We start from the raw sequence: 11,538 nt of genomic DNA on the forward strand, positions 1-11,538 counted from the left end.
TTTTGACAAGGCTCTCTCCCTTCCCTCCCCGCTTTCTTCTAGGGCTGCTGCTCAAAGTAAGCTCAGCAACTACAGTGAAGCAATAAAGGACTGTGAGAGAGCCATAGCAATAGATCCAAAATACAGCAAAGCATATGGGAGAATGGGGTAAGCAAATACAAATCTGAGTAGCCACTAAAGGCCAAGTTAGATTTACCACCATAGATTTTCTGAAATCAGTAGAGCTGTTTTACTTCAACTCACAGTCTTATTCTGAAAGTGTTGCAACTGTCTGAAAATGGCACTGTCGGGCTATCAGCTTTAAGTTTTATAGAGGCTGTTGTCTCAGCAATTTCATATCAGTTTTAGTCAGTTTGCAATTTTTTTCTTTCAATTGACCAACTTTGCAAATTTAGTCAAGACGTGTTTTTCTACCTTCTACCTGATTATGAGTAATGAAAATTCTATAGTTGGATCAGTGAGTCTAGCCCGTTAATGATGCTGTCAGAGAACAGAATTCTCAGTGTATTGGAGCTTTAGTGCTAACAGGAGAAGAGACTTAATTTTCTGTTCAGTAACCCTCATGAAACAGATTTTTTAGTAAGACTATGCTATATCTCTTTAGTAACTTTTCTGAATCGTGTCTGAGAGATTATCAGTATTATCTCTTCAGGTGGAGGGGTCTGATTAAGTGCCATCTCAAACAGTAATGCCAGGAATATTCTCCTGAATTGAATATCTACTTGAGTGAAGGGCCTTTCTGTCTGGAGATGTGCAGCTTTGCATTTTCAATAATCAAACATATTGTGAGAGTGTGAGCTGAATGCTCCCTTAGACTTTTGGCTTTTGAGGTCATGTCTCTACTAGGAAATTAAAAAATGCTTGGCATTGTTCTTTGGGGTCAGCTGGCACTGAATGGTCCATGTTCATATGATTAAACTGCTAGTTTGCATTATGGAGTGGCCACATTCAAACTGCCTATTGCTAAATTGTCTTGGCCTGTGTTAACTTCTGAACCATGCTCTATAATTGTTTGGAACAACAGTAGCTGGCCTGGGACAAAACTATGCCAGGGGCCATTTATCTAAGAGTGAAGATAATGGAATTCTATTACCTGAAAACCTTCCTTGACAGACTTTATTTTACTAGTACTGATACAGCTTGATTGGCTTTTGATAGTTAATTCACTTTGAAATTTTAGAGACTGTTGAATTAGTTTTATCTTTTTTAAGACTCTTTAGATCATGTCTCCATATAGCAAAACCAGAGATCTTCAGATTTCAGTGAGATGGAAGGAAACCACAAGCTGATTTAATTGGAAAGTGGAGGTTATTTTAGAGTTTTGGAGCGTGCCTTTTGATATACAGTGTAAGTGGGATCGTTCTCAGGGGATCAAGTTTCTCTTATTTGATAGGCTGATATATTATTGTTATGATAGAGGATATATTTTGAGCTACAGGTTGTGGATTAACTCAGTAGATGGATATAATAATACAATTTGCATAAGCTGACTTAGGAAACAATGCTTGTTTAGTAATATTTTAAAAGAAACGGTTGCAGAAGCCACCATCTCAACAAAAAATCCTTGTGAGAAAGCTATATTTTTCTGACTGCATTATGCAGGCATATCAGGTTTTCTGAGGATTTGACAGAAGCTGTGTGTGTCACAGGAGAAAAAACAGAGGTGCCACAGAAAATGCAGAGACGGGAGCAATGCAGACAGTTAGAGATGCCTCCAGCATGACCCAGAGAGAGCACTTGTCTAGTTAGGAGGTGAGCCTGGAACTGTGAGCAAAGAAACTGTTGTCCACTGTTCTGACTCATACTGTGTTCCCAAGAAGCAGCATTTTACATATTTTCTCTGTTTATAAGCATAATTGCATCTCAGAAATACCCGCTTATATTGCTTCCCTGATCAGAAACAACTATGCTGCCAAAATAAATGGGCCAAAAGGGAGAATGTTGTTTGAGAGCAACTATGTTAAGGGGGGGAAACACTAAGACTGCATGGGCTCCTTCAGGAGCACAGTGAGTTTCAAGCTATTGTTGATATACCTCATAGCAGAGTTTGTAATCACTGCAAGTAACGACTGGGACTGATTTAAGTAACACACTTGAGCTCTCTTGCCTGAGATGAAGACTAAGGTCTGTTAGCAGGCTTTGGTGCAGGATTATCAACCCAGTCTCTGTAGCTCAGCACATACTGAAGGGAGAGTGAGAGCACTAAATAGTTGAACGTAGGTTATACAAGTCTTTCACAACATGGGGAAAAGATCAGTATTGCTCTGTAGTCAGTACAAATGGATTATAGAGCAGAAGACAGAATTGAAACTGCAACCAGATGAACTTCTAGAAGAGTTCAAAGAAAGATAATGTTTTAAATGTAGTAGATAATCAAATTTGAAAACAAATATTTTTTCAAAAGTAGTAGATAATCCATCCTGCGCTTTCGTGAGCTGCTAGAGAAGAATCTTTTTTGAACCATTAAGCAGGCTTCCTTGGTACAAGAGTTTCTTACATAGTCTTAGAGATGTCACTGCTATTCCATATAGCTGTTAGGCAAGCTGTCGAAGGAGATGCTCTGAAGGAGAATCTTGCACTGATTCTAAGACAAAAGATCTGGGCAGGTTAAAACTTGTGGTTTCAATATTTGGTTCCTTGAAGCTGCAGAACTAACATGAAGAGTATCACTCACCTTACTTACCAGTGTGTCCTTCTGAATGATCTCTTGGATCAAAACATACGGAGGAAATGTTTAGAGGAATTCAAAGGTCATATGAACAGTTACAGATGCTGGATCTGCTTTTGCTTTCAGAGACTAAATCACTGTATGTCAAAGAGTTTGTAATGAATCTTGCATGTACGTGAAACAGACAATGCAAGATGAGTGAGTTAGTTCTTCAGGGATCCTCTGCTCTGCAAAAATAAATGCTTAAACTAAGCAGTAGCAGCATGATAGCATACCTTGCTTTAACTTTGTGCTGAAGATAAAAATGAGTGGTGAGATAGTGTTTTACTTAGAGCAGAAAATGTCAGTATCGTTATCTTTTGACGCTGATTTATGTTATTACCAGGATTTTTTTTTATTTCACATTAGGTTGGCTCTGACCTCAGTGAATAAATATGAAGAAGCAATTACCAGTTACCAAAAAGCACTCGATCTTGATCCAGAAAATGACTCTTATAAGTCAAATTTGAAAATAGCAGAACAGAAACTAAGAGACATGTCCAGTCCTGTAAGTTAGCTCTGCATCTATTTATTTACAGTGGTTTTAACTGAGATTTTTGTTTAGGTAAATTAATTTTCATATGCAATTTGTTTTTTAGACTGGAACTGGACTGAGTTTTGACATGGCAAGCTTGATAAACAATCCTGCCTTCATTAGTATGGTGAGTGTATTTTAAGCTTTATATTATATTATTTTTATGACTGCATTTCTAAGAAGAACTCCTGTTCAATAAGACAAGTGATTTTACTGCTTATTATAATTGGCAGTTGTTTCATTATACTGAATTTAAACTTTTCTAAGTGATTTTACACTCACACCAGTAAGTGAAACTTACATCTCCTCTAATGCTTGTCTAATTTCCAACTGATCCTTTACTACTTATGAACAAAAATATGCATAGATTAGCTATGCTGTTTTTATAGATGGCATGAATAAGAAAACACTGTCTACAGCAAGATGAAAACATCTGTCTTTTTTGTTCCCCATGTAAGCAGTTAGCAATGAATATAAAAAAATTGCCTCTTAAATGAGTAGCAGTTGATTCAGATGCAACCTATCCAAGATGGAAGTAACCCCAATACACCTTTTTGTTCTTACCCTTTCAAGTTATCCCTGACTTTCCTAAGTGTGCAGCATTTTGAGATGTGCAGATAGTGAATATACCTTTACTTCCAATACACTGAAAAGTTTTGGTTTTCTCTCTCAGTTTTTCTCCATGCATGGCTTTCTTAGCAAAATGTTATGGATTAACTTTGAAGAATAGGGTTGGGAGGGGGAAAAAAAAAAAAACCAACTTGTTCCCTTTGAGAACCCAGTTAAAACTTCACTACCTCTCTGGCAGCTCCTATATGACAGAACACTTCAACCAGTTCCATTTCAGCATGGAAACACACTGCATGAGAGAGAGAGAGAGAGAATAGATCCGGTCTGATGCTGTGTACTAGATAATAGAGATGGTAAGCAAGGAAGAAGCGAGCAAGTTTTCCAGCAGCATTAGTGATTAAATAGCACTGGAACTCCATGTACCACTTTGCTGGCCGCATGACTTATTTAGTCAGTCTGCATCTGTTTAGAGTCGAAAAGGTATTCTTCAATATGGATCTAACTATGGGGCAAGAATTTTTGTGTATCACTTCCAGAAGAAGCGCAGCCAAGTAGAGCAGAGGATGTTCAGCCAGGAATGAATGTGGTGGGGGTTTGTTTGTTTGTTTTTTACTTCACTCACTGTCTGACCTTGAGAAAATCACTTCTGACTACTGTTTTGTGCCCAGACCTAGATCAGAGTTCTTGCTGATGCAAGAGACAACAAAAGCTGAATTTAGCATTTTATATTCAACTACAGACTAGAGAAAACAGCCTATTTACTTTGGCGAGGTTTTGTGGAAATGTATTTTGATCAATAAAACAAATAGTGTGGATGTTTGTTTTTACATTTGACAAGATTAGTGAATGAGCAGATACTCCATTGTGCCTTTTAGTCTTATTCATACAGCCACTGATCTCTGTAGGAATTACAATACTAACTTTACAGCATCTTCTGGTTTATTCTGTAGTATCTGTCCATATGCACTCTTACCCTATGGTAAATACATTGTAATTTTTGAGATATGTTATTAATGAGAAATTTAACAGCCTTGTGCTTAGGACAATGGAAGAAAATACTTAAGTTACCATAGAAGATAAATGTTACCATAAAACCGTGATACAAAGTAAATCCGCAGCCTGATTTACTCTGCAGTATTTTGTTCATGTGGCCATAGCCTTAGCAGCTTGTACCTGCTCTAGGAATAACAGCTGTAAAGCTAATTTATATAATCTGGGAACTAATAAAATACAGACTTTTCCCCAAAAAGGTCAGTAGCAAGCCTTAGACCCTTGAAGTCTTAAGCTAATTTTTTAGTTTTAGGGTACTGGGTTTTTGTGCTTCATGACTTAATGTTCTATTTTTCATGTCTGACTCTGAATAACTGTAATTGTAATCAGTATTTGTTGTCTAAAGTATAATAAATTGTCAGCTTCATAGCCTAGAAATACTTTCCTGTAATGATTTTTTTGCTGGGAATCATATATCTCTGTGCACATAAATTTATCTTATGTTTTGTTACAAATTATAAGTTAAATTATATGTTTTTTCACATCTTCCTCAATGATACCTAAGTAGTAAAGGTATTATAATTTCAGCTATATGTTGTCTATTCTAGGCAGCAAGTTTAATGCAGAATCCTCAAGTTCAACAATTGTAAGTATTAATATGGATTATCATTGAAACAAATGTCTTTAGGGGATTGAATTAACAGAGGAAAACAGATAGTGCTGTTTTTCTGAAAATATAATTTTATTGTTGTGTACTGTAAATAGAACTACTACAGTTTATTGCTTACTCTAAATGCCAACCCTGTGTTAACTGTTTCAGGATGTCAGGGATGATGTCAAATGCCATCGGTGGCCCTGCTGCAGGTGTTGGTGGCCTGTCAGATTTGTCCAGCCTGATCCATGCGTAAGTGTTATGAATCATATAGTTTTAACTATATTACTTTTTTTTTTTTTTAAAGAAGCGGCATTTTATGCCATCTATTTAAAAGAGTTGGTCTCAAGCCAATTATATTGTGGACTCTCCCTACCGTAGGCCTGATTATTATTAAAACTGAGAAGTCCAAGACTTACTTTCTGCTCTCTTAAGTTGTTTGCTTGCTTTCAATGTCAATGGCAGAACTGTGGGCTCAACTTCACTTTCTGGTTTTCATGTGCTGTTCATTTTCTAAATGCTACTTACTAAAAATGCTACTTCAAACCTTTAGGTGCCTCTACAGCTTGCTCTCAAATTGCATTGATCAAATTACTACTTAATATCCCAGATACTATTTTGAAAAGCTGCAAATTTGCTGAGCACAGATTGCAATAGGTTCCAAAGGTGACTCCTGACTGACAATGCTCCAGCATTCTTGCATTGAGAGTGGGAGGGCTGTTTGTTCAGGGAACTCAGTATCTAATAAGGAGAGCAGTGGCTTTTACAAAAGCCAGGGCTGAGCTCATTTATAATGTGATAATCCATCTGGAACACAGTGCACAAAAATATGTGCCATTTGCTTATATGGCAAATCCTTTTAACAGGTATACCGTTTTACTGTAGTCCAGAATTCTAGCCTGTTTCAAGCTATGTTTTAAGTTTTGCCCCTCCAGGGCAAAGTAATTTATAATTCATGTTACAAGAAGGAATCTGCCCCGACAAAACCGAGGCCTGTTTTGACAAAAATCGTCTGCTATGTGTCATACCTCTAAAAATGGTGACTTTCCTTTAACCTGCACTGTGCTTTAAAGGTGTCTTGATAACCTCTGCTACCTGGGCAAAATGCAGAAGTTGCAGAGAATCCCATGCCAGCCTATTCAGGAAGTAGTGGGTTGTACTCACTTGCTTTTCCTAATTAACTAGTGTCATGCTCCTCTTTTACATAGACTTAATCTCACCTGTTTGTTTTAGTCTTAAGTTGCAGTTGTTGTAGAGGTGGATCTGTCCTTACTTTAGTCTTCCAGAGAAGACTAAAGGTGGAATCCTTTTTACTAATGACCTTCTGCCCACAAGCACAAGTTGGCAGTAGCATACTTTATCTCTGCAAAAGCTTATACAAGGTTGCCCTTCAGCTAGAAGAGTATTTACCTTAAACAACTGTAACGGAGCCCCTTGAAAAGAAGGGAGCAAACGACTGGAGCAGTTTGGCTAAATTTTAGTCTTAGCAGTAAGTTAACACTTCTTCCTCGATGTTATCAGGTACAAGTAATAGTCCTAAAGAATGAAAATGAAGGCCTGACAATGATCTTGTTTGGAGAGATTCTGACTAGATAAAGCCCAAATACCACACATGTCATCTTAGTGTATATAGTCTTAATCTTTAGTCCTTAGTCTTAATTTTCTTTTAATGCAGCTTTCAGTTATAGTATTCTGTTTTCTTACAAATGCTGCTTGTCAGTTTTTTTTTTTTTTTCACCTGCTCTTTTACATAAAACTGTTCAACACAGGGGGCAGCAGTTTGCACAACAGATACAGCAGCAGAATCCAGAGCTCATAGAGCAACTGAGAAATCATGTCCGGAGCAGATCATTCAGTGGCAGCACTGAAGAACATTCCTGACTTAAAGGAGGCATATACATTGGAATGGTATATAACCCCAAAATGCATACCATAGTTAGTAGCAAAAGCACCATTGTAACTCTTCTGCTTGAATAGAAGACAGAAAATTCTTTGTGCGTGTTCTGCAAACCAGAATAAATCTGTTAAACAGATCTACTGCACATAACTTGGAACATATCGTTTATGTATAGTTACTCCTCTGAAAATTAATACACTAAATAGATTGAGTGGTTTATTAAAATCCCTACATACATGTCATTTTCAGTATGTGCATTAGATTGATCTCTGGGGCTTTTGAGGGGATAGGAGTTTTGTGGTGGGCTGATAAGCTTGCATAATAGCTTAATTCTAAAATCCTAGTGTAAAAGGCATATTATTCTGATAGTGAAAATTTTCACTGACCGTATTCCCTGCCAGATGTGCTATTGAAACAATAGATTAATCAGCCTTTCTGATGTATATCTGACATGCCCCATATAACAAGCATAAATCAGTGGCAGCGTATAGAGCGTAAAAACCAGTGCTTGGAAAGCTTGTTTCTTCAAGACCATGGCGGGGCTGTCAACAATAACATGAAATACTTTTCACTTCATTTGGCAGGAGGGAGGGAGAGGATTCCATACAGAGGAGTACCACAAATAATCGTACAGAAAGAGAGGATACTAATCTGAAGTAGGATAATGCACAGAAATCAAAAGGGAACGTGCTTGGGAAAAGGGAGGAGTGTTGAGAAGCTCTAGGATTTTCTACTGCCATGTATACCCTTAAATCATCGTGGCAGCCCTGGAGGTCAGCGTTATGGCACTATTGGCATAGGCATGGCAAACTGTATTACATTCTATATGTATGCAGTATTTAACATGAGCTTAAAATCGATAACTGCAATGAGCTAAAACTGGTCCCATGACTGTACAAATAATTCGTATTGGAAATTTACCCCAAAACTGCCTTAGAAAGAATGATTCTCTATATAACCTCATGAGGTAAATCACTCAAACAATTAAGGATTTTTAAAGTTTCATTATATTAACGTACCTTAAGTGATGGTTATGTGGCCAAGTTGAAGCTCTTCTAGTCTTTGGTAGTTCTGTCTCCACCCTGGCGTTTCTTGCTTGGCTGATCTTACTCTTTCAGACACCACTGCTTTTCTGTTGTGTGTGGTTGGTGTTTTTTTTTTTTTATTACCTACTTTTATTCTACTTGCCATTTGCATTGCTTTCAACTTTAGGGAGATTATCAACATACACAATTGCCTTTTTGTATATCAATACTAATTTGAGGAGCCTGCTTTGATTCCTAATACAAAGTGATCTCTGCTGGCTAGCTAGCCTGAAAGAAGCATGAGAAGGAGTGACAGCAGAGACTCCCAAATGGAGAAATACACAGGAAACGCTGGACCTCATATTTTATCTATCTATCTGATTCATCTTGCAGTCAAAAAATTTGGGGCTAAGTCAGGTACTTGACTCTAACAGATGCTAGTTTTTGCATCTATTATATGAGTTTGTAGCTATTAAAATGGAAAAATAATGGAATGGGATCCAGGAGAAAAATAGGAAATCTATAATAACATCTGTTGAATAAAGATTTAAATCTTAATCAAATGACTTAAATTTAGGCAAACTGTTGAATAAAGTGTCTTAAACTATTAAATTCTCATTAAAATGCTGTTCTCTTTTACTCTCTCTAGAAATTGCTGTAGCTGCATTTTTTGATGCTGTAGAAATAATTATGTAAAGATTAAATGCATTTTCAAATAACAACTTCTAACTTCACATATGATGACAAAGAGAATTGCTAAACCTAATCTTTCTTCAGAGGTAGTTCAGACTCTGCATATAATCGCTTCAAGATAACTGCTCCAGCATGTTCTGTCACGAGAGAGCAGCATCACTCCTATCACATGCATCCAATTAAATTTCATTTTTTCTTCTTCTCCGTTATATTTTCAACTGCTTAAAGTGAATTCTAACATTGGTAAGGGGAACCAATGAACACAGGGTGGACTGGACAGCACTTGAGCTATCACACTCAATTTACCTTTGCTTTCTGAAAGTAATCTTCATGTCATTGGTTATCTTCCTACTTCAAACTAGTAGGAGTATCAAGAACCCCTTGACTGATAGTTCCTTAAGAATTTTAACATATGAGAATAAAAAAGTGACTGGCTGTAGAGGATGTTCTGTCTTGGGTAAATATACTTCTTCCTCCTTTTATTTTTATTGTTCATATATACAGCCTATTAGCTTAATGGATTTATGGCAGAACTATCCCCAAGGTAAAATATTGGTTAACTATGCTGCAAACAGCTCTTGAGATCATCTTTGTAAAGTGGTAATTTCCATTTCACATACTATAATGTTGTCAAATTTACATTTTACAGATTATATGTAACCAGAATATTTACTACAACTTTGATGGCACTAGCTAACCCTTTAGGAATGTGCTACCATTGACACAGTACTTACTTAACTTATAAACATTGTGTTTTCTGTATATTAACAGAAAGGGCTTTATAGCCTGAGGAAGGAAAAAAAAAAAGTGAAAAAAACCTAGTAACAGTAGCTGTCATTACATGCTTTTCCATCTGAATCCAGGAACAGAAGGACCATTTATGTTAAAATCTGTTTTGCCTTGAATAGGCTGGTTTGTTTCACAAAGCCATGCAATACGTCTTAATCACAGGGTCAGGAAGGAATCTTTTCCTGTGTAATAACTGCACCTTATTTTGCACTCAAATTTTTCATCCTGGTAGATCCAAGTGGTAAACAACAATCCAAGTAAACAGTGCTTTAATTTGAGGTCAATTGCAGTTTATCATTTAACTGAATAAATATGCATTTAAAATCTCTTTGTATCATTACTATTCCATCAGCAAATAAGTGTGATTCATTGATAATTGTTTAGAGAAGAAAACATTTTGCACTCATGAATTGTAAACTCCTGTAACTAGCTTGCATGGAAGTATATTCTTCTAACTGTACCTGATCAGAAAAACATCTAATTAAATATTCAGCATAGAAGTAGTTTCAGTGGTACTTTTTGGTTTTGTAATAATTAAAAAGTTAACTTCTCCATAGGCAAGGTTGCAGTTGGTTTCATTTATAAAAACCTATATTAACTGTAACTAATTCCTGTAATTTTTGCATAGTAGTTTGCCTGACAAATCATTCATTCATACTGAGAAAGAATTAGTCAAACTTCCGAAGGAAACTTCACACTCTGCTTGAGGGCTACAGATAGTCACATAAGTTATACTGGCAAAATGCAGTTTGCCTGCCACTTCTGTGTCTCTCCTACCTCTTACTACCATATGGTTGTATTCTCCTTTAACTTGTGTCATTTAACTTGAAAACAGATTATAAATAAAGCTATTTACATTTTTTGTGTGGATAGTTGTGGTTTTGCTCTGTTTTAGTTTGTTGATGTATCTGCAACCAGCTTCTAAATACAACTTTTAACAGCTTTACATCAGTTGTTTTAAATGCCTGCTTATGTTGGTTGCTGCGTTTTATTAGATATGCAGGATATGGTTTTAGTTCTTGTTTTCTTTTTGCTTCGTATAGGCTCATTCCCTTTATCGATCCAATTTTTAAAGATGTTATATCTGGGAAAATTTAAGTGTAGAACCCATTTTTAAAATACTGGATTTAAAGTAAATACTTTCAAAACTAAGGTTGCTAAATGCCAATATGGCAGCTGAAAAATTTGTCAGGACAGTGAGTTGACTCTTTATTATGGCATGTTTGTAAATGCTACTTTAGTGACCAACTTTTCTAGCGTTCTGTATTAAGTGGCTACCTTTGGGTGACCTTGGATACTTCAGGAAAAACATTTCAGTCTTTTGTCAAAAACAAAGCTAGGGCAAAGTACATTTCGGTGCTTAAAGAAGTCCTGAATTCCTTCCTGCACTTGCTTTGGGGAAGAAACTTGATCTACAGCAGATGCATAGGGTTCTTCCTAGTTTCCCTCAGGAAGGTGTCCCCAATGCCTCTGAAGTGGGAGGAGCAGTTTGTACCACCTCAATTTAACAATTAAAAATGTCTGAGTTCTGGTACTATCTTTAATTCTCAAATACTTGTGAATTGTGCACCCTTTCACAGCATACCCTATATCCCAAAGATGCACAATTCTCATGAAGTTTCTTTGCTTACCCTGCGCACAAGTCTGCAGCTTAATGAGACAGATTTGCTGTATTACCCT

At 36.6% G+C, this 11,538-nt stretch overlaps 1 protein-coding gene across 6 annotated transcripts in view; it reads left to right on the forward strand.

The window, feature by feature from the left end:
- LOC138064530 (small glutamine-rich tetratricopeptide repeat-containing protein beta) overlaps positions 1 to 11,538 on the forward strand; it is a 29,811-nt gene that overhangs the window by 12,955 nt on the left and 5,318 nt on the right. For 2 of the 6 annotated variants that reach the window (XM_068927501.1, XM_068927506.1), the window contains exons 6-11: positions 43 to 147; positions 3,077 to 3,215; positions 3,307 to 3,369; positions 5,411 to 5,448; positions 5,623 to 5,706; positions 7,224 to 10,728. In XM_068927501.1, coding sequence (XP_068783602.1) covers positions 43 to 147; positions 3,077 to 3,215; positions 3,307 to 3,369; positions 5,411 to 5,448; positions 5,623 to 5,706; positions 7,224 to 7,335 — 541 coding nt within the window. In that variant the 3' untranslated portion in view covers positions 7,336 to 10,728. Of the gene's footprint in view, positions 1 to 42; positions 148 to 3,076; positions 3,216 to 3,306; positions 3,370 to 5,410; positions 5,449 to 5,622; positions 5,707 to 7,223; positions 10,729 to 11,538 lie in introns of those variants that run through there. The other 4 variants (XM_068927504.1, XM_068927500.1, XM_068927503.1 and 1 more) reach the window with 4 other exon arrangements.

Source organism: Struthio camelus, chromosome Z (assembly GCF_040807025.1).
Source record: "Struthio camelus isolate bStrCam1 chromosome Z, bStrCam1.hap1, whole genome shotgun sequence".
Classification (NCBI taxonomy): domain Eukaryota; kingdom Metazoa; phylum Chordata; class Aves; order Struthioniformes; family Struthionidae; genus Struthio; species Struthio camelus.